We start from the raw sequence: 23,902 nt of genomic DNA, 5'->3' as shown, positions 1-23,902 counted from the left end.
TTTCCATTACTTTTAAATCTAAAACTAAAACCTTGTTGGTCTTTTCCACCCCACCCCCACTAGAGCTGTACTTTGAGTGTCCTGTCTTCTATTCTTAATTAGCACTTTTCTTAGACAAATATCACCACCTTCAACACCTCTTTGATCCTTTTGTCTGTGACATCTTTTGATTATCTGCTCCTATCACGGCTTGCTTATCTCCACAATCACCACACCCTCAACTTCTCCCACCCCACCCCCCCCACCTTAAACCAGCTTATATTTCTCCTCTCTTCTAACTATGCTTCAGTTCTGCCGAAGGGCCGTGAAGGCTCGAAACGTTAACTGATTTCTTCTCCACCGATGCTGCCAGACCTGCTGAGTTTTTCCAGGTAATTCTGTTTTTGTTTTGGATTTCCAGCATCCGCAGTAGCTTTTAGCTTTTTGTTTTTATCTTAGGAGTAAAGCCAATTGTTCAGGCATTAATAATATACATTTACTTCTGATCTGCTAATACTGAATAGTCCAATCTACTACTGTATATTTCTGGCAATAAATTGGCTGTCCAATAATATGCTAGAGCAGTAAAATTGTATAATTTCAACTAACAAGCAGAAAGCAGGCAACTAATTTAAACAAATGGCACTGTGACATTGAAGATCAGGAAATAATTACTAAAAGAGGAGCCATATAGCAAACAGCATTTTGATGAAGCTAAAAAAAAAATGAAGCAGTGTGTCAAATTATAACATGATTTGTTTGGCAGCATAACAGCAGTGCCTATAACATAGGAGGCTATTGAAAGATCTGGGCAAAGTTCATAAATATAAAAGATTACATTAAACTTAAAACTGAACACAGCATTATTACAATAAAAAGTCTACTGCTAGGAAATACTGCTACATCACCAGTCCACCAATGTTGCCAATGAAAAAAAAACTTGCTAAATTCTTCCAGGCAAGAAAGCCAGCACATCCCTTCATTCTGAGAGTCTGGTAAGTCTTACATACTGTTTTTTGCTTAGAATTGACTCAAATAAGTCATACCATAGGGCTTTTCTGTAATAAGCTTGCCAGTAGCATTTTGTAAAGTCTTTTAAAGTCCAACTATAATATCCCTAATCTATATAAATTTTCTGTGTTTAAAGTGAAAAAATATTGGATGTCTCTTCTGGAACATTCTTATTGTAAAATCCTGCAATTGATGGATAGTTCAGTCAATTAGTAAAAATATTCTTTGATGTTACCACAAATAATTGTTCCAAGTCCAGTCCTTTGCTGTTATTCCAGGAATCCATCAACACCTTGGGGAAGGAGAATAAATGTGGCAAAAACTGAGAACTCTGGTGGAGGGTGCAATAGTGTTCTTACAATTGCCTTTCAAAAGAACTTTGCATAGAGAGATCAATGAGAATCACTCACAGAAGTGAAAGGACTTAATAGCACAATGGACAGATTTTGGCACATGTCCAACATGCACAGGATGCCTGGTTTGGCAAGGGCAGTTGGTGCATATGTGACTTCCTTCAAAAGGTGAAGTCTACAGAGTAGACCAGATGTGTTATATAACATTGAATCACATATTGTAGCACAGAAACAGGCCACTTAACCCAATTTATGCTGGTGTTTATGCTCTACACAAGCTTGCTCACACTCTCATTACCTCTCCATAACTGTTGTAACGTTATGTAAATTGAATGGATACACCAGATTGGCTGTACTGTGGTTGAATCCAACATCTACTTTCAAATTTGTAGAATGCCACTTTACAAGGAGTGTGGTTCCATGGAGGATCCATAGATTGTGTTTGTGAGGATGCATCAATCTCAAATTCTGTAAACAGAACAAATGTAAATAATTTTTAAAAAAGCAATGTTGTTATTCCTATTTAGTTGGACTTTACCACAATAATGCATAGGACTAAATTTTAAAGAAACTAATATTTTGCTAGGTAGCACAGAATCAGGAAGAAAACAGCTAAGGTATCCAATGATATCTGCAGGATCAACATTTGTGCCGACTTGGTAAATAAATTCAGGCTTAGATGCAATTGCATACCCCGCCCCATCCAGATTTTGAATAATCCAACATGAATAATTCCTGCTTGAGAGGTACTGGCGGGCATTGGGTACTTGTATAGCAGTAATATGTTAGTCACTTTAGGAAATAGGAAAAAATCCTCCAACCATTTTTTAAAAACACTAGGATTTTCTTTTGGTTGTGCTATTTTGTTCGTAATCTTGTCTGCATTATGTAGAAAATAAATTTTCTATAGTTGAAGATAATTGGACTGTAGGACTATTACCCGCCATAAAGAATTGATCACAATTTTCAAATTGATAGTTTTAATTTATATAACTAAATTAAGTGTGAACATATCTGAACTTCTTGTAAAAGCAACTGAACTAAAGAATTAAATTTAGAGTAATGTATATCCATAATATGTCTTTATTATGGACAGTAGTGCTTATAGTTTATAGCTGTCATTTGGTCCTGGAATGAGAATAGGGCCATCCATTCACTCTACCAAATGTATAGCAAAATTTGAATTGGTTTATTCAAGGTTGACTATTTCACCAATGCACTTAGTGCTGTTGATTTGCATCATGTTCCTGATGGTGACGAGATCCTTAGAAGTTTATCAACTGTTAAGATATTTTCCTTCAACTGTATTCCTTACACCTTAAGCCATTGAGTTTAAAATTTTCTTATTGCTAGAAATGACCATTTTTGCCTCTTGTGGAGAGCAGACCAAAGAAAAATGTTTGTGATTTACTGCAAAATTAGGAATTAGTCACATTGCTTTAGTTGTAAACAGTCTGATTCAGCCTCTCAATAGCTGTCATATTTGACCCCAAAGTGAGCTTTTGACCACATTCCTAATCCATCAGCAGGACCATCTATTCCACCTCTGCAACATTGCCAAATTCCACCCCTGCCTCAGCTCTGCTGCTGAAACCCCTCCGCCTTTGTTACTTATAGATTTAACTATTCTAGGGCTCTCTTGGCCATCTTCGACCCTGCATATTGCTGCCACCAATCCTTTTCACTCATCACCCGTGTGTTCGCTGACCTACATTAGCTCCCAACCTAGCAACACCTTAATTTTAAAATTCTCATCATTGTTGATGGCTTCCTCCCTCCCCTTCTCTGCAGACCTCTTCCAGTCCTTCAAGATCTCTGCAGTCCTCTAATTGTATCCTCTTGAACATTTCCAATTTTAATTCTTTTGTTCATTTATGGGATGTGAGCATTGCTGGCTAGACAAGCATTTAATGCCTGTCCTAAGGTGATTTCAGAGGGCATTTTAAGAGTCACATGTAGTCCAGACCAGGTATGGACAGCAAATTTCCTTCCCTAAAGGACATTAGTGAACCAGATGGGTTTTTATAACAATTGACAATGGTTTCATGGTCATCATCAAGACTTTTAATTCCAGATTTTTATTGGATTCAAATATTACCATCTGCCGTGGTGGGATTCGAACCCGGGACCCTAGAGCATTATCCTGAGTTTCTGGATTACTAGTCCAGTGACAATACCAGTATGCCATCTCCTCCCCTGTACCTCCATTGATGACTAATCTTTCGGCTGCACAACCTTAAACTCTGGAATTCCCTTCCACCTAAACCTCTCTCTCTCCCTCCACACCTCCTCCTCCCCCTCTAAGATGCTCCTTAAACCTTCATCTTTGACCAATATCTGTGTCTCAACATCAAATTTTGTTTGATAATGCTCCTGTGAAGCACATTTGGCACCTTTTAACATGGGAAAATGGCCCAATAAATGCAAGTTGTTGATTAATAAAATGGCAGAGCAAGCTCAGTTGGCTCAATAGCCTACTTCTACTCCATTTTTTTCTTAAAATACATACTTTGCTAATCCAGGGTGTCAGAATTCAAAAACAGCCCTGTTCAGCCAAGCCAGGCTTTTTTTTAATATAAAAAAAATGTACACAAAATAAAAAACATCAAGGGCATAACAGGTGATATCCGGTTGCCAAACATACACCCTGCCTGAGTTTCCTATTCATTAAAGTCAAATTATAATGGTTGACTGATTGGATATTGCCTGTGGTGTGAAGTTGAATTTTCCTTCCCCAGGTTTCAGCATATACTGCAGGTATTGGGAGGTGGACTAAGGGAGTGATTCTCTTGCAGTGGGCAAGTGCCTGGCTTTTCACAATTTAAACCTGCAGGCAAGAACATGTACTTTACAACCACAAGACATCTTGGTGCATTGTCTGGAGCTCTAAAATGTTACAGTAAAGTCTCACCATTCACGGGGGTTACATTCCTGCCAAACCTCAAATGATGAAATCGCAAACAATGAACATGCTTTTCAAGGGGAATCAATTAGATAGGTTCCAGCAATGGTTTGTGCAGTTACTGCACAGCAAATTGTGGTACAGTACCTGTATGAGACAGACAGGGCAGGGGGGTGCCTCTGAGCAAAGACATGAATTGAATATATTAAAGAGACAATCCTCATTTAAGAAAAAAAAAGAATCACCTCAAAACTGGCAGACAAAAATCGGTGAACATTTCAAAATTGAACAGAACCGTTATTGCGGTTCTGGACCGAGGGATTTAGACCCTTCCAGGTTAATCTCTCCATTTGAGCTGCATGTCAGCTGCAACCATTCCAGGCACCGCTGCTCAACCCTGTTGGAAAGCTGCTTAAAAAAATAATTAAATGTCCATGGCCAGGATTAATAGAAGGAATCCACTTCCAGAGACTTTCACACCATCTCCCTGCTAACGTGTTGAGGTCTCTGCTCCGTCATGGCTGCTGTCTCCTCAGGGAAAGAGAGAGGGGAAAGAAAACGTGGATAATGAACAATTGCTCACGCGATGGGCAATGCGATGTACAAAGTGCAAAGCGCTGGTAAACGAATACACGAACAAGGTAGTTGCAAAAGGCAGGACTTCACTGTACTTTCTCCCAGTTTAGTTAAGAATCTCTAAGTCATTAGCAATGAATGTACAAGATTTGCAAGTTTACATGTATTGCATTTGCCAAGGAATCCATTATCGAAAACAAATTATGTTTACTATGATTTCAATTTCTCCAGAATTCTAATACAGTAGAGGGGTTCAACAACATCTCATCTTTATTTCTCATTTCTGTTATAAATAATTCAAAACCTTGAACTGTACCATCATGTATGTTACTTGGGCCAATCCATAAGTCACTTCTGGTTATGGTTCACAAATCATTTATATAGCATAGTATAACTACTTTTCTCAAGAAAGTCCAAAAATCTTTCTGCATGGCTATAGTCAAGTGATACAGAACATTTAAGGTCACACATTTCAGTCACTTTATAATATTTTATTCATATAATCTGTACAGTTTAATTACATAAACTATAGATTTCTGCTGTCATTACTTTACAATACTTACATACTAAATTTAATCACGCATTCATTTTAAACCTCCTTCAGAACAATGCTAAAATAATCGAAATGGACATGTGCAAACATTCTCTACACATTTAAACAAAAGATCAGTTGATTAAAAATGTGCAACTTTCCCCTACTCAGCTTCAATCATCCATTCATTAAATATTTTGTCCATCATATTCCTTTTCTGCCAGCTTCCATTGTTAACGGTAGGAATTATTTTATTTGGTTTCAACCACTGTACAAATCTCTTCATCTCAAGATAGCTGCTATGTTCACTGTAAGGAATACCTGTAACACATGGCAATTTTAGAAATAGAAAATCAGACATTAAGAACAGGATGGATGCTAACGTTACCCTCAGCCCCACCACCAGGTGCGTGCTTACTTATTTTGTTTTGAGATTTTTTTTGGTTGCTGCTTAATAATGAACAATTTGGTGAAATGCTTGTAAATTGTAAGTGTCCTGCCTGCCAATTGATGCTATATAAGTAACAAAACATATTCCTTCCCCACAAAAATTATAGATAAGAAACTAAGTGAACAGTTTTATTTTTGAACACCCAATTTAAAAATAAAGGCTTCTGGGAGAGGGATGAGTGATTGGAGGGGATGGGAAAGAGAAAGATGAGGGAAGAACACAGCAATGTACAAAATATAATTCATAGCATTGTTTAGTTTAAATATGAATGGGATTTCATTTTTCTTTTGGCCTGCTGCTTTATTGTTAAAAGAGGACTAACTGAACAACTCAAAACTTTACTGTTCCGCTTTTACTAAATGCATGAAGCTCACAAAATGAATACACAGAAAAGAATGCTACACAGCTTAATATGTACCTACCATAAATAGTAAACTTTCCTTGGACTCTAGGCTTGATATCAAGTATTGTACCACTCAGGCCAGAAAATGTCCATCCAGTTGGTTTGAATGCCACAACTCGATCATACTTTCTTGGGAACTTATTCATGTGCGCTTGTAAACCCTAAACGTTAAAAAAAGTCATTTAGTGACAACCAAATGGACAGGTTTTGAATAACCAACTTTTACTGACATTTGATCTTGTCGTTCTTTAGGAATTACTTTTTGACTGATTGTTATGTGGTTTGGAGTTGGTAGAGGGGAAAGTCTAATTCTTCTAAATACAATTTTGGGTCTGTGAACTTGGAAAGCACAGTGATGTAAATACTCCTGCCTAAATTTCCCAACACCTTGTTCATTGAGAAAAAGATAATGTTAGGAGAAACAGAGAGGGTATGAGAAAAAACTATACAGGGCATTGGAAGTATAATAGCTAGTCACCCTTACACCCATTTTAATACTAATTTCCAGCATTCGTATGCTTTACATAAATGTTCTTACATTACTGGAAGGTCCAACTACCAAATAAATTCTAATGGTTTTATTATTAGGGGTTTGTTCTCCTTCAATGCATTTCATCCTTATTACCTATTAATAATCATTTTGAAGCTGTTTAACTCTTTTTATAGTTACTTAGGAACCATAGCTCCAACAAAAGGTGTTCCCACTTTGTTTCGTACTTATTAGCAGCATCTCACAAGCATGCATTTAAGCACAATCAGTCCCACACAAAGGGCAGAATTCTGCCCTTGGTGGGCGGGCGGGCCCCACCAGCTCAGCGGCAGACGGGCAGCCGAACTCCGCCGCAGAAACGGGTCCCGACGCCATTTTGAGGGGACGGGCCAATTAAGGCTATGCGCTTCCTGTGCCGGGGGGGGGGGGGGAGATATTCCCCATCTGTCAAAGTGCACTCTTTCGCGCATGCGCGCGATAGACCAAGTGCTGTCTCAGGGAGATTACTGACAGGTAAAAAAACTCCAAAAATAGAAAAATACTAAAATTATTAACATGTCCCCGTCATGTGACAATGTCACATGAGATGGGACATGTTAATAAGAAACACAAACTTTATTAAACTTTTTAACAACGGACATGAAACCTCATCCCGCCAGTGGATGGAGTTTCATGTATCATCAGGAGGCCGCTGGGGCTCCTGGCCTGCCCGCCAGCCTTAAGCTTGGATGGGCAGGTCTTTAACAATCTTAATTAATTAGCCTGTCAATGGCCTTAATTGGCCATTGACAGCTTGGTGGGCGGACAGCTGATTTCACTGTCCGCCCGCCTTCCTGAAAATTTAAAGGGACCGGGTGACGTCGGGGGTTCCTCCCGACGCCATCACATATCATTTTCCCATCGGCGAGCGGGCCCTGCCCCCAAATCGCCGACGGGAAAATCCTGGCCAAAGTATTTCATCCCAAACTATAACTAACACAAAGAATAAACAAAAAAAAATCTCCAAGGCAGCCAGTCTTTCTGAAAAACTGAAAGTTCTCAAAGCAGTCTCCTGCAAATGAATAGACAACTAGAATTCTACTAGCTGATAAGCAAAGAACATTAAGCATATCTTGCAGCATTCACAACTTCTTTCCTGACTGAATGCAAAAACAAGCAGCAAAAAGATACTATTACAAAAGCAAAATACTGCAGATGCTGGAAACCTGAAATGAAAACAAGTAGTGCTGGAAATACTCAAGTCAGGCAGCATCTGTGGAGAGAAACAGAGTTAACATTTCATGTCAGTGGTCAATAAAAGGTCAATCTGAAACATTATCCTTTAGAAAGATACTATAATTATCATCTAAAGACTTTTTTTTCAAAGCAGATACAATGTCTATCACAGAAAATGTTGGCTATTCAATCACATGGAGAGTACCAATTTTGTTTGATAAATGTTCATTGGTGGCATCATGCTGAGTTGACAGAAATGGCAAAGGATGATCCTTTAAATACTCAGGCTGGTGGACTGGAAAGTGAGCACAAGGGGAACCCTATCATGGTTCTGGGAGGGAGGGGAAGTGTGGGAAATAGGTCGGACCACCACCAAACACATCTTCCCCTCACCTCCTGTCAGTATTCTGAGTGATCGCTTTGTGGAACACCTTTGCTCAGTCGCAAGCATGACCCTGACCTTCCTGTCGCTTGGCATTTCAACTTACCATTTTGCTCTCATGCTCACATTTCTGTCTTCTGCCTGCTACAATGTTCCAGTGAAGCCCAATGCAAACTGGAGGAGCAGCACCTCATCTTCCGATTAGGCACTTTACAGCCTTCTGGTCTTAACACTGAGTTCAACAACTTCAGACCACGAACTGTGCCCTCCATTTTGATTCCTCCAACCCCCCCCCCCACCAACCCCTCCCAAAGTGCCAGTCTGTACCAACGTATTGCTTTCAGAAAGCGCTGACCCTTCTACTACTGACACATTCTATCTTGCTTTCAGACAGGATTGAAATTTATGCGCTATTAACACCTGATTTACTCTTTAATACCATCATTAACACTCCCTTTGTCGTGTCTGACATTTCTCATTTAATCATCCCCGTTCTCCAAACTATCCCTGACATTCTATTTTGCTCCACCTGCTCCAGCGTGACCCCCCTCCTTTTTGACAGCATAAAACCCATCATATTTCTCCTTCTCCATCTCTGAAAGAGTGTCATACGAACTCAAAACGTTAACTCTGTTTTTCTCTCTCCACAGATGCTGCCAGACCTGAGTTTTTCCAGCATTTTGTGTTTTTAATATCAAAACAGATCAATTGGTCATTCATCATACTATTTGCAAATTGCTGGCTGAGTTTCCCTACAAAACAGCACTTCAAAAGTGTTTCAATTGCTGGGAAGCAATTTGGGATATCCTGAGGACATTCTTTAAAATACAAGTTGTTGTTCCTCTTTTACTGAATTAGCACATGTAAATTAGATGAATTCTAAAAAAGAATAATTTTGTACACTACAAGTTTAAAGCGCATGTTACTTTGCACCACTATTTATTATAATCTAAATAATTATGCTTACAAAATGTTCAAATCCATGTATAAAACACATTTGGAATTTTTGGGCAGAATTTTCAAAGCAAGGCAGGCTTCCCAATGCAGTCTCACCTTACTGTTTTTGTTGGAGGCATTGTATAGTGGGTAGCAGTAACTTGCACGCAAACGAGAGCATGTTGAATGACAGAATGAGATTTTGGAGGAGAGACACTGGAAAAAGGCAAGGTCTTAAGCACCTTCATGGAGAGGAGATGGCAACACAGCAGGGAGCCAGAGTCTCAAACAATTCTTAACAACGAATAAAAAGGGGAAAGAAGCTGAGGGTACTTCATGCATGGCAGACAATGGACATTATGAGAGCAGAGTTTGCAGAGGGTTTGTTTAGGAGCTTGGGCAATTGGAGGGGTTAGTGAGGATGAGTTGCGGAGCGGGTGTCCAGACAGCCACTACAGCACTGCTGGTGGCAAATAAGGCCATCCCTGGACATGGAGATCAGAGTTGGCAATGAGCAGTAGCGAGAAGCAGCCGTTACAATGACAAATGCAGCCCTTTTGTCTTAAAGGATACTGACGAACAAGGGCCAAGAGAGCATGAAGGAAATACGTTCACCATAGATCTATGGTGCAAACAGCCATCTTCCTGGACATGTCGGAGCAATGCTGCTGGAGGGTGCACTGACCAAGGAAATTGGCTGCTGACTCAAGTCTCCTCATAGACAAACACCTTAGACCTTGCCACTCATGTGGACATGCCCTACCAGTAGCTGTGAAGCTGACAGTGCCCAAAGTCATTTAAAGGGTTGGCTGTGGACCTCAGTGGCACATATAAACAGCTGCCCATCATAGTATCCGTAAGGTGACTGATGCCATGTAGGAGTGGCAGAGCGCATTGAGTTCTAGACTGATGTGAACACACAGACGCAGATGGCTGTGGGAGTTGCCTCCATTGTTGGATTCCCTCAGGTGCACAGGGTTATGGACTACACTTGGCTGAGCAGCCAGGAGCATTCATAAATAGGAAGGGATTCTGCTTCCTCAATGTTCAATTGGTGTGTGACCAGGACAGACATTTTCTGCAGGTATGCGCAGATTCCTGGGAGCTGCAATGATACCTTTATCCTGAGGTAATTGCAGGTGCCACAGCTGTTCATGCCATCTATATGGATGATTGCTAGGGGACCAAGCTTTATTCATTGAAGAAATGACTGATGGATGACATATATGTGCAACTTACAAGGGAGGCGCAAAGGCACCACAACTGCTGCCACCTAAGCGCAAGGGTTAACAGAGTAGGTCAGACACCTGAACATGCGGTTCCGATGCCTTGACTGGTCAGGGGTGCTTTCTAGTACACTCCCTCAAGGGTTTCTTGCATTGTGGTAGTGTAGTGTGCTCTTCATAACATTGCCCTTCAGAGATGTGTGGACTTTGCCAAGGTAGATGTGAAGGAGCGGCACACTTCTTTGGAGGAGGAGGAAAAAGAAGTGGTGTCGCATAGCAATCCTGAATTGCAAGGCCTTCTTCAGGTCCATCTATAACTGCAAACTATTGACCAGAATGATGGGGAAGTTCCAGTTGCAATAATACAGGCACATTTCTTGAAGGTGCCCCAACCTGGAAGGCACTTGGCTTAAATTCATCTTTCTCACAAGGAACAAGCGCATCTAAAAGGCATACAATGCAGACATTCCCTTTCCCCCCCCATCCCCACAATGCCCAAAAGGCAACCGACCACTCACTTTTGCGTTGATACTGAAATGCCATTAAAACATTAAGTCTGGGTCCAATCATCAACCATTTTATAATATTGAGTCATTATCACGGAACACAAACATAACAAAAGTCACGCAAGTGCACCACAAAGTGAAATTACCAATGCAGCACTGACCACTCATTGCCACTCCTATGGGATGCTTCCATGTGGCTGAGGCTAAAGTGGGGTCAGGCTGTTCATGTGTGCAAGCCTGATGCCTGGGGCAGATGTCTTTGGTGTCATGGTACCAGTGGCCGTCACCATAGTCTGCCCTACCTGCGTCAATGCAGGGACAGCTTAGGTCATGGGGCTTTTAGTTAGTGGAAGGGACAGGTGATAGTGCCCTGTGAAAAGCGATCCCTCAACACCGTTGACCACTCCAACCCTTTCATGGCATACGTGCATGTCAAAAAGAATCGCCAGTTAAGGCACAAATGGCAGCTCCTCAATGCATCTTTGTGCCATTGACTAGTCAATGGTACAGAATGCAGCATACATTTTGTGCACGTCAGACACTGTTCCAGCCTCCACTTAGCATGACGCTGCATATGGCTCTCCATAAGGTAGGCCACTCATGTGCTTGAGACAGAACAGCACATCTCATGAATGGATTCCTCCATTCTGTGCCCATGACTCCACCGGCATTTGGGCACACATTTTCTGCAGCTGATCCAAGACAACCCATCTTGTGTGCGACTCCCAAGGTTCTGCACCTCTGCTCAGCTGAACATTGCAGTATCTGCACCATCCTGAGGGGACTAGCCACAATTGTCTCTACATCCCTAATCTCCTGTTCACAAGTGAAGTGTGGGTCATCCTGTGCTACCTGTTCTAAACTTGTGAAGCCACAGCAAGGACAGAGAATTTGCACTGGAGGAGGTTGCGCTCGCCTGATTTAACAGTGCTGCCTCAGATGCACTTTCCTCTTCCAAATTAGATGCCGATGACACATTGATGTGCTGCAGCTCCCTCTCCACAAGTGGCCCTGTGGTATACATAAGAATTTGGTTAAGAAAGTTCTGTCAGCAGCTCCCTCTACAAAAGCTGCAGCAGACCATTAAAGCTTATACATTGGCTTTTGTTAAACTGAGGGAGGGAGCTACATGCCATCACCTGGAGATAACAGGATTCTATCACCCTGTCTTGAACAGACTCTCACCATTGCCAACTTCCTGATGATCTGCAACCCTGGCAATGTCAAGTGCCTCCTCTTCCACGGGCATCAGAAGAGTGAGATGTAGCACTCCACCACCAGATGGACCCCTTTCTCACGAGTTGTGTTTTTCTTGCAAGGTCAAGAGCGGGAGCGTTAAGATCATGGCGCCTTCCTTCACTGCAACCAGCAGTTCACTCATGTGATGTCATTGTCTCGTGTAACCTCAAGTGCTTGTGGGGTGAGCTTTGGCCATGGCTCTGGAGTGCATCTGGCACACATATGGTCACTGCTCCTGACCATATGCACCCACAAGCTGCTCAGTTCCTAGGTTTGCTGGTGACTACAGAATTAGAGACCTGTCACCTGAGTGTTGCATTGCACCCACCTTGCCAGACCTGAGGAGGTCACTGAAGCACTTCCTGCACTGCATCCATGCTCCACTGACAACACTGCAGCTTCTCACCACCTGAGCCAGTTCCAGCCTTGCCTGCTTTGTCTACCTGGTTTTCTCTTGCCACTCCACAGAAACAGGACACCCTTCTGGGCTGCCATCACCTCTGAAAGAGCCTCCAGATAGGTGTCTGTAAATCATGGGGCTGTCCTTCCACAGGTGTCAGACATGCTGCTGTACTGCTCTCTGTCATTCCAAAGAATCCAGCAAACGCATTGTCTGCCAAGTGCCCTTTAATTTAACCCAGTGCATGAACTTGTGCCTCCTCACCAGAACCATTGCCACTAGTTGGGTGGCAAAAGTGCTATCAGGTCACTAATTGACCACCACCTTAAAAATTGCACTAAATGTCTGGGGTCAATGTGCAGCTGGGTCAGGACCCAGAGAGAGATCCCCGAGTCAGGATCCCGATCCCGAAATGAAAATCCAGCCCATTCTCTCTTTAAAACGGTCTTGAGTTATCAATTACAATTTAAAAGTACAAAAAATTATATAGCACCTCTGATGACTTCAGGGCACTCCAAAGCACTATTCATCCACTTTAGAAGTGTGGTTGTTGTTGTAATTTGTGTACAACAGGCTCCCAAACACAGCTATATGATCTGGTTTTAATGATGTTGATTGAGGGACTGACCAGAATACAAAGGATGACTCCCCTATTCTTCTTCAAAATGGTGTTATGGGATCTTTTACATCCACCTGAGAGAGCAGTGAGAACTTCGGTTTAACATCTCATCCAAAAGATGGCACATCCAACAGTGCAGCACTGGATTCTCAGCCTTTATTTCTGTGCTCAAGTGGGACTTGAACCCACCATCTTCTGATTCAGAGGAGGGGGTGGTACCCACTGAAGCACTATGGACATTGATACGTACCATACTTGTAGCATACTTTACTTTTCTCAATTAAAAAGCTTTATTTTTAAATGATGCATGTAGGATATTGTGTGAATTGGACAAACTGGTTTGATAAAAGTACTGCATAAAAACTGGTAGGTTAATTCTTTGTAATGTATACCTTAATTATCAAAGAGTAATTCTACAACAGTCTATAGTTACTGCTTATAATCTACTAATTATATCAACCACTAAATTGAGGAGGGAAATATTCAGCACATTAGATAAAAAGTGAACAAAGATAAGGCTAACCTAATATGCTGTAATAGGGCAGTTTCATATCATCATAAAGTGAATCACCAGCCAGTTTAAATGAAAAATTATTTAGTACCTGAGATAACATTTACAATTATACAGATTCCATGTCATGCAATATGTCTGTCTAGATTCCTACAAGTGTATATTTTTACAAAAAAAAATCAAAAAACAACACTGACAGGATAAAGTTACTGTGTTAAAGTTGGGCATTAAATGACAAACCAGTTTGTGGGCTACTGTTAATTTAAACAAGATTCAAACACCAGAAAAATACTTTCGAAAAATAAAAAATCTTTCAGACTAGTGTTTGTAAGAAAGTGGCCCAATTTTTACTTCAGTTAACCCAGCTGTTCTATGTGCTTCTGCTAGATTAAATGTAAACAATGTAGTTTATCAAAATATTTTTTCCACAATCTTTGAGGTTAGGAACATAGTATGAAAATGTAATTGTTGTATCTACACATTAAATCCATCTGTAATAGTTCTTACGATTTTTACATCAGAATAGAGCAAAAAATCTCATTGGTGTGATTTAATTGCAGAACTATACAAAATACTGAAATGTATTTATCTTTTCTGTACAGGAAAAATATCCCATCTTGTTGAAACAGCTTAATTAGCTGCTACCAGCTATCTCAGGAAACCATAAACTCAGGAAGTATATAGAGGATATCCCATAGAGACTAGTAAAATTTAACATTATCTCTCACGTGAGGAGGCCCAAATAACAAAAGTATTTTCCGGAGTTAAAGGTCATTCTAAATTAGACAAAAATGAATCCCAGCTTTCCAGTTTATGCCATTTAACCTCTTAAATGCAAGTTATATATGGACCACAAAATATATAGAAAATTATGTCAATTAGAGCAGAATGTAGCAGATAGCACTTTCATTTACAGTTGTCTAATCCAAGTATCGAATGGCTTCCACAATGGTTTCTTTTCCAGTTCTTGGCTATAAGTGTTTGTCAGACAACAGAATCCACATGCCAATACACCACTACTACAGCCATGCCTTCAGATGCAAAGTCCCAAACTTTTGAAATTCCATCCCTGAACCCCACCACTTTCCCCTCCTCCTTTAATACCTTTCTTAAAAGCCTACCTGTGACCAAGGCTGGGTTTTGAGGTCCACAGCAAAGCAACAGTGCTCAATGATCTCAAAGAAAATCGCCTACAAAGATCTAGCAATCTCTATGACATAGATTTCCCCTTTGCCAAAGGCAGTTTAAATCTTGCACCAAGTAACATTGATCTCCAGAAGTTCAACAGCAGTGGTGTCATCAAATAGGGTAAGCAGTCAATTACAGGCAAAAAACTGGCAAGTTAAAAATCACTGATAACCTGAAAACATTAAAGTAAAGGCTTTGAAATAAATGACTGGATTAAGATAGAAATTAAATTATAAAAAACTTTAATATTTTAAAACTGTGGAATTTATTATGGAGAAACTTGACATTTCATAAATATAAAATTCACTTTTCAGGGCCAGTGAGGTGTTTAGAAGTAATTATGAACTTGGTATAGTATTAGAAACCAAGCTACATCTCATTCAACAAGCAGTAACCTACACTGCTTGTCTTGAGAAGTGGAAATTTTCATCAATTCGCTGATTGCACTCAGGGGAGGGGGGTAAAAAAGATGCACCTCAACTGGGAGAGCGAGAATCACTGACAGTGACTTCTGGATTTGTGTTATTCGGTGCATGTGCGAGCTCTGGAAGTTGCCGTCAGAACAATAACTGCCAATACTGACAGTTTCTTATGCAATTTGTTCATAAGATTAAAAAAATGACTAAGAGTAGATTATATAAGAAAAAAAGAGACATGAATTTGCATAGTACTTTTCACAATCACCAAACATTTCAAAGTGCTTTACAGCCATGAAATACTTTTGAAACTGTAGTCACTGTTCTAATATAGGAGACACAGCAGAAACTATGCGCACAGCAAACTTCCAAAAATAGCAATGCAATAACGACCAGATAATCTGTTTTTTTTGTGCTGAGTGATAAATATTGACCAGGACACCAGGGATAACTTCCATGATCACCTTTAAAATTGTGCAATGGGATCTTTTACATCCACCTGAGCACGCAGATGGGGCCTTGGTTTAAAGTCTCATCCAAAAGACAGCACCTCCAACAGTGTAGTGCACAGAAGTGTCAGCATAGGTTTTTGTGCTCAAGCCCTGGAATGCAACTTGAACCTGGAACCTTGTGACTAGCAAAAGTGCTACCAACTGAGCCACAGCTGACATTTTAGCACCAATTTATCTATTTACTTGTTGCTTAATTCAAATTATTGATCAACTCAATTATAAGCACACAAAAATAATTGAATTATCAGGAACAGCATAAGGGGATCTGTTCAAAAGTATCTGAATAGAATTGAGGAATGATAAGAGGGAAAGTTATTCAGTAGCTATTGTGAATTACCAATGCAAGACAAACTTTTAGAACAAAAATTGTGAAACAATACATGAAAAATTAGAACAGGAGACATTCCAGGTTATTAAATGATGATAGAGAATCTAGACTGTTTTAAAAAAAAACATAGTAATGCTATACCACAGTGGTTTAATAAGGTACTTAGGGAGGTAAAAAACAGAAAGAAGAGGAGTCACACAGACTCGAGACATTAACTCTGTTTCTCTCACCAGACCTAGTGTTCTTCCAGCATTTTGTTTTTATTTTAGATTTCCAGCAACCGGTATTTTGTTTTTATTTAAAAAATAGAAGCTGTAGTTCTAATGTTCAAAAAGGAGGAAGTATTTTGTAACTGTAGGCTAGTTATCAAAAATCCATAGTCAAGAAGTGTTTGCAGGTATTCTATGCAATGCTATAAATGGACATCTAAAGAGAATGTGTATCCTATTTGCATGACGTTAAAACAGGACATGCTTTTAAACTGCAAGACATCTTTAAGTAATTAAATAGCTGGGGACAAGGGGTAATTCAGAAAATTTAGTTAACATGGATTTACAAATGGCACTTGATGGTAAATTGTACAAAAGGTTAAACATCAGTTCAGCAAGAGATGCAGTATGGCAATAAATTGAAAATGCTCTGCTTGGGGAAAAACATGCACTGATTTGCCAACCAGTGGAGATGATATTTTGTATCAGAGCTGGTGATCTATAGGAGGAGGTGTCTTTTTTTAAAAAGTGCTATTTTAAAAAGCTCCTACTGCTCAATAATAGATGTTAGAATAAAATGTAACTGGGGAAAAAAGTTAAGAAGCATGTAAAATAAAATGACAAAAGTCAGGATTTTAAATTGCTTGTTGAATACTATTTAAGCCAGATGCACCATTTAAAATAAAGGATCTCTTATGCAGTTTCTCAAATGAGAGACAGAATTCATTCAAAATTGTGTTCGATAGAAACAGATTAAGTTATTAGAATTGTTTTTAAAATATATGCACAATACAATACACTTACAAGACAATGCAAATCAGAGTCAGAACAGTTTACCCTTGTTGAAATAAAAGATTTAAAACAAGACAGAAAACTTCACAATTAAAGAAAAGCCATGGAAATTTAAATATCTTCAAATAGTTTGGTGAGTGTTAATGAAACTGAAATTATCCAAGAAAATGATATATTTCTCACCGAAGAAACATCAAATCAAGGGTAATGTAACCCAGTTAAAAATGTTTGAATTTCATCAACTGATGTTACATTGTATTTATAAACAAAACATTGTGATGCTTAAAAATGAGTGAAATCTGGGTCAATCAGGAAGTTTACTAATGTCAAAGTGCAAAATCTAGACTATGTTTAAGGCTGCCACATAGCTGGATGCTCATTCACTGCCATTATTTAGGACATCAAACTTCTATTTCCATTGTTATGTTCCACGTACTAATTATTAGTTAATTAACTTGAGAAGTGAAAAACCAATGACCACTAACCAGACAGACTTTCCAATTAACTTGTATGAAAAAAGGGCACCAATGAATGCTGCTTCCAAATGCAAATATCTCTCAGAACACAAATAACCATACCACGAAGCAATGCAGAATTGGATTTTTGTTTAAATGCAAAATGCCAGAAACTCCAGAATGTATGCTGTAAGCTGTATTGGTGGATGGCCTGCAGGAAGTAACTAGGGTATTAATGACAGAAATTGTCCTAAAGATAAATGTTTCAATAGTGTAGCAGTCAACTGAAATGTCATTGGTTCAGACACACATTTGCCTCTTCCAACTTGTTTTTTTTAATTCATTCATGGGAAGCAGGCATCGCTGGCTAGGCCAGCATTTAATGCCCATCCCTAAATGCCCTTGAGAAGGTGGTGATGAGCTGCCTTCTTGAACTGCTGCAGTCCATGTGGTGTAGGTACACCCACAGTGCTATTAGGGAGGGAGTTCCAGGATTTTGACCCAGCAATAGTGAAGGAATGGCGATATATTTACAAGTCAGGATGGCGATTGGCTTGGAGGAGAACTTCCAAGTGGAAGTGTTCCCATGTGTCTGCTGCCCTTGCCGTTCTAGACGGTAGTGGTCATGGGTTTGGAAGGAGGCTTGGTGAGTTCCCGCGGCGCATCTTGTAGATGGTACACACCGCTGCTGTGTGTCGGTGGTGGAGGGAGAGAGTGTTTGTGGATGGGGTGCCAATCAAGCGGCTTTGTCCTGGATGGTGCCAAGCTTCTTGAGTGTTGCTGGAGCTGCACTCATCCAGGCAAGTGGAGAGTATTCCATCACACTCCTGACTTGTGCCTTGTAGATGGTGGACAGGCTTTGGGGAGTCAGGTGGTGAGTTACTCACTGCAGGATTCGTCTCTTGTAGTCACAGTATTTATATGGCTAGTCCAGTTCAGTTCCTGGTCAATGGTAACCATGAGGCTGTTGATAGCGGGGGATTCAGCAATGGTAATGCCATTGAATGTCATGGGGCGATGGTTAGATTCTCTCTTGCTGGGGATGGTCATTGCCTGGCATTTGTGTGGCACAAATGTTACTTGCCACTTGTCAGCCCAAGCCTGGATATTGTCCAGGTCTTGCTGCATTTTATCCATTCTACAGGATAATCAAATCCGGTCTATTCAATGCCAATGAAGTTCAAGCATCACTGTTCATGGGGCCAGTGGACAAGAAGGATTATCAGTTTAACACATGAGCTTTTATATTCGAGCTACTTGGGGATAAAAGGAAATGCATAATGAAACATTTATGACCAGGAAAGGATGGTTTCCAGGTTGATATGGTCTTCATCTCTCAAACAGAAATACTGAAGGCAATTGATATCCAGGGTCAAACAAATAGCTTCTAACTACCTGCAAGTGAATCTTCCACTCTAAGTTAATCAGGGAGCATTTGTTGCTATATTGCCCAGCCCAACTAAATACAGCTGAAAGAATAATTTTATTACGTGAGTGTACTAGAATCATTGCATCTTGCTGATTTAGCTACTGCTAGAGTTGACCAACTAAGTGCTTATTATAAGCAGGAAGCAATTCACAGCTACCCTTAGTTTCAAATATTAAAATGCGCCAAAAGAACTACTCTATTGTCCATTTACCCGGATTCTACGAACTCCTCATCCAGGCTACTACTGCCAATCTGATTATTCCAGTTTACACGTAGATTAAAGTCACCCATGTTTATTGCTGTCGCTTTATCACAAGCACCCAATATTTCTTCGTTTGATTTGTCCTACATTGTGACGACTGTTAAGGGGCCTGTAGACCACACCCACTAATGACTTCTTTCTCCTACTATTCCTCATCTCCACCCAAACCAATTCTACATCCTGATCTCCTAAACCAAGGTCATTTCTAACTATTGCACAAATGCCATCCTTGATTAACAGTGCTACCCCTCCATCTTTACAGAGTTTCCTATTCTTCTTGAAGGTCATATACCCCTCAATATTCAGGACCCAATCCTTGTCATCTTGCAGTGCCACTTATCTGCACTGTTACTACATTTTCATTTATAGCGTTTACAAATAGCAACAGAAGTTATTGAGTTGTCTATAGGGTGTCAATATGCCAAACGAAGCATGCAAAGTTAAGTTTCAGTTCGGCTAATGGTATAGAATGTACTTTCTCGTAGTTTCTACTTTAGCTTTAAAGGGAGCAATTAGATTTTATGCTAATTCAACAATTAATTTATATAGATTATAGCTGGTGCTTTGTGTAAAGTCTATGATCGCTTAGAGAAACAAGTGTTCAAGATAACTTACCTTAAAAGTAATTTGCATCATAGGCAGTAAATGAAGTCGAGAACTTTCCCAGTCCATAGTGATGATTGAGTTTATCTGCTCAGAGTCCAAACATTGTAGAATTTCTAGTTTATTTCGGGTAATACAAACTTTACATCCAAGTACCTCAGCTAAAGCTTTAAAAAAAAGCAATGCACAGTTGGAGAAAGCAATTAGAATAGATCTTGTTTTGGTTGTCCTTCCAAATATCCAATGAGAAATATAATTACAAGCTTACATTTCTGTAAATTAATTACAAAAAGAGGTGCACTTGCACCAAGCTAATTGAATGCCATTTCACAATATATTAAAAGTTGTTAACAAATTAATTTACTGGTAGAGCTTAGAGGATTCTATTAGAAATTTAATTCTTTGAAAAGCACACATCTTAGACACATTTATTCTTTCTGGTTCTATTAAAAGAGCCAGGAAGGCTGATTAAAATGACAACACTACTATGGACAATAATGGACCATCATGGCTCAGTTATCAAGATTACCAAGTCTACCATCCAGAGACTGCCTTGATTCTGAGCACTCATTAATCCCAGAAAGCACACTTATCTCCCTTTCCCCTAACAAGGAAGTTAATTACTGGTTGATCATCAGACAAACATCCTCCTTAGGTGGGAAAAATGTATAGGAGATTAGCAGTGATCAGCACATTTTACCACAACCTAATTTTTGTATTCTTAGCTTCAAATTATTATAGGTAGTTTTATGCAGAATTTTAGCATGGCAAAGACTAAGAATGTTGGTGTTCATGCCTTTTGTGACGTATTCTAAATTCTTCCCTCAATCAAAAACTTATTTTTAAAATATTTCATTTCATGCATGCAGGGCTTTCTATCTTACCTCCATCTCTGCGTCTTTCCATATTGGCTTACATTTTTTCCTTTTGAATATTAGCTTTGTTACCTTGTTATTGGGCAAATAGTTAAAATTTACCAATACCTAAAAACAAAATCTCTTCTCAGGCATTCCATGAAATATCCAACGCTACACAAGGATTATAATTTTTCAAAATTCAGAATAGAAGAATATTCAGACGAGGCTGACCAGAGCTATCAGGAAGCCTTCACGCCATCCTATTTAGTTCCTCCAATACATGGTCACATCATTTTAGCTATTCCCTTTCACACAAAAACTGGCAGGCCTTTGTATATGATGCTGGCAAGTATATCCACTATTAATTAATAATTAGAAGGTGCAATTAATCCCATTTCAAAACAATTTAACAATTCTACTGCGGGGGAGGGAGAGAGAAGAGGGATGTTTTCTTAATACACACACATAATGCTTGTTACACCATATGGAAATCTTACTTAGGAAGACTCTCTCTTTTCCAATTGAATAAGTACCACAGACAATCAACGTCCTAGGATTCATCCTTACAGATTCAAAAGCAACATTAGCAGCAAACTGGATGGCTTCCTGCTGAGAAGGAAAGGTGTACTCTGGACTGCAGTATCTACCAAAACAAACAGCATTTCACTCAGGATGCATTCCACTCACTTGATCAATAAGAATGTTAAATATCTTAACTAATGACTCACTATGAAAGTGTCTTTGTTCTCTATTCTCACTACTGCTATTTTAGTGACAGATGTGTGGTTCTAGATCAATAAATTACATTCATAGTTCACAAATATTGCGCAGTGCCCATTGGGAAAAAAGAGCAAAACTGGCACTGACTGAATTTTAGGAAAATGCAAATGTATTCTGCTTTTTATTACGAGAGCTCATGAACTTCGTTGAACCAGAGTTTTCCAATAGAGAAAAAAAATCACTGACTTGGCATTGGTGTGGCTACAGCAACACCATTTTAATCACAATATTGGTAGAAAATACCTTGCACACAATCCAGATAAATGTGTTTCACATGTCCATTTACTTAACAAGCATCTATCATCATTCAGTGCAAAACTCTGCACCCTCTTTCACTGAAGTTTGGAATTCTGATATGAATTCATCAGACACAATATATCTTAGTGCAGTTTCTTAGGATTTTGTTAGCTGTTATGAGCAGTATTTTGGCAGTTATTATTGAGAATGTTGACTTGTACAACAAGACATTCCAGACCTGCCCATCTCTCCATCCAGCATGTGGCTGAATACTGCATGCCTATTGCCATCATTTGCTCTGTTGGAGCTGCTCATTATTATTAGCAGTTGGACCAGTTGGCCCCAGTTCCCCACTCCATACAATGCTGGTGTTTCCATGGTGCTGAAATCCAGTGTTTGTTGTGTTGTACATTGGTTTAACCAATAAGCAGTAATCAAGGAAATAAAGCATAGACAATGACCAAAAAACATTTACATGTTCTGCTTCTGTTTCATTTATCAAACTAAAAATTAAAATATGCAATGCAAATAAAAATACTGAGATCACATGCCCAATGACAGTATCTATTACTCATTTTTAGTTTATATGTTAGTGGCTAATTGTGAGAAATGGATGGGTTTTTTATATTTCTGGGGAATTATGATGTTATTCTATGAAAAGACTGTGTGTGTGTGCACGTAAGCTCGTGTGTACGCTCACATGTGTACACGATTTAATAAGCTGGGCAGAGATTAATAGGAGACAGGTTGTCTGGGAGGCTTAAAACATGAAAGGATAAACGTGTGAAGCTTGAGGTACAAGTGAATAGGTTGGATCTAACATTTGCATTTTTAGATAAGAGGAGAGTTTGAGATGAAAGGGGAAAAAGGTATTTTAGAGTTACTGTGAAGAGCTTAGGTGGGTGGTAGCTGTTTGAGCTGGAGGTGTCAGATACAACAGCTGGAGCTATAGCTAGAGCTAGAGCTGTGGCTGAGAGAGGATGCAGTTTGAATAAACCATCCCGTTATGTCAGAGAAGTCTTGGGCTGCAAAAAGCTGTTTTATTCTGAAGTTTGGATTTTCACAGTGCAGTGGAAGAGTGTTACAGGTCATGTGGTAGGCCTTTAATGAAGCTACAGCAGTTTGCCTTAGGTAATATTACTAGATTTTTCATAGTTAAACATCTAAAAGGGAGATAAAAGCAATACTGCAGATGCTGGAAATCTGAAACAAAAACAGAAAATGCTGGAAAAACTCAGCTCGTCTAACAGCATCTGTGGAGAGAAAAAAAAAGTTAACATTTCGAACCCTTATGACTCTTCTTCAGAGCTCTGAAGAGTCTTAAGGGCTCGAAACGTTAACTCTTTTTCTTCTCTCCACAGATACTGTTAGACCTGCTGAGTTTTTCCAGCATTTTCTGTTTTTGTCACCTATAAGGGAGTGTTGCCTGGAAGGTGTTTACTTGTGGATCTGACCAAGTAGAGTGTCTTTCGTGGGGAATGTTTTATAAGCCTAAGTTTAACTGTGCATCTGTGATCTTGTGTGCTTAAGTTTTCTTTTCTTCTTGTTAATAAAACTTCTACTCTTAATTTTTTTAAATCCCAAAAGTGTTACTGGACTTCTTTCTGCTGAGATCGGGCCTCCTTCTCGTTTTAAGAATACAAAAAAAGGGTATGGCCTGTAAGCCTAGTTTCCTTCTGGGATTTGGTTTGCACAGCAATTAACATTAGTGTTATGACACAGCCAAGGCATTGGACAACACTGGTTTAAACTAAAACATTTTATCACAAAAAAATACTATTCTTTTCTGATTCATGTAATAAATATCTCTTACGTGGTGTCCAGATAAAGAGTATGAATCTTTTGCCCCACAAGATGAGTGTAGCGCTCCATGGAGGTATTAGCTCGAAAATCACCAGTGTGCAATACTGTTTTACCACTTGGAAACTGGAACAGCAGCATGACAGCACCTGGACAGCTGCAGAATATTTACAGGTGATTCAAGTTAGGATGGAAGGTGCCAGTTTTAAAGTGTAAAAGAAATTAGGCTCATTAAACATTTGAATGACCAAAGAATTATAGTTAAAATCTTTACAGTCATAGTCAGAGGTCTACAGCACAGAA

General features: G+C 39.5%; 1 protein-coding gene across 2 annotated transcripts in view; it reads right to left on the bottom strand.

Moving 5' to 3' along the window:
* Nucleotides 1-5,078: 5,078 nt before the first annotated feature.
* dclre1a (DNA cross-link repair 1A (PSO2 homolog, S. cerevisiae)) overlaps nucleotides 5,079-23,902 on the bottom strand; it is a 52,368-nt gene continuing 33,544 nt past the window's right edge. Inside the window, exons 5-9 of one of the 2 annotated variants that reach the window (XM_078564695.1) lie at nucleotides 23,613-23,756; nucleotides 21,280-21,425; nucleotides 19,938-20,092; nucleotides 6,227-6,368; nucleotides 5,079-5,674 (exon numbers count right to left, since the gene is read on the bottom strand). In XM_078564695.1, coding sequence (XP_078420821.1) covers nucleotides 5,517-5,674; nucleotides 6,227-6,368; nucleotides 19,938-20,092; nucleotides 21,280-21,425; nucleotides 23,613-23,756 — 745 coding nt within the window. In that variant the 3' untranslated portion in view covers nucleotides 5,079-5,516. Of the gene's footprint in view, nucleotides 5,675-6,226; nucleotides 6,369-19,937; nucleotides 20,093-21,279; nucleotides 21,426-23,612; nucleotides 23,757-23,902 lie in introns of those variants that run through there. The other variant, XM_078564696.1, reaches the window with a different exon arrangement.

This window comes from Cetorhinus maximus, chromosome 20 (assembly GCF_964194155.1).
Source record: "Cetorhinus maximus chromosome 20, sCetMax3.hap1.1, whole genome shotgun sequence".
Classification (NCBI taxonomy): Eukaryota; Metazoa; Chordata; class Chondrichthyes; order Lamniformes; family Cetorhinidae; genus Cetorhinus; species Cetorhinus maximus.
This window is presented reverse-complemented; position numbering and strand designations above follow the sequence as displayed.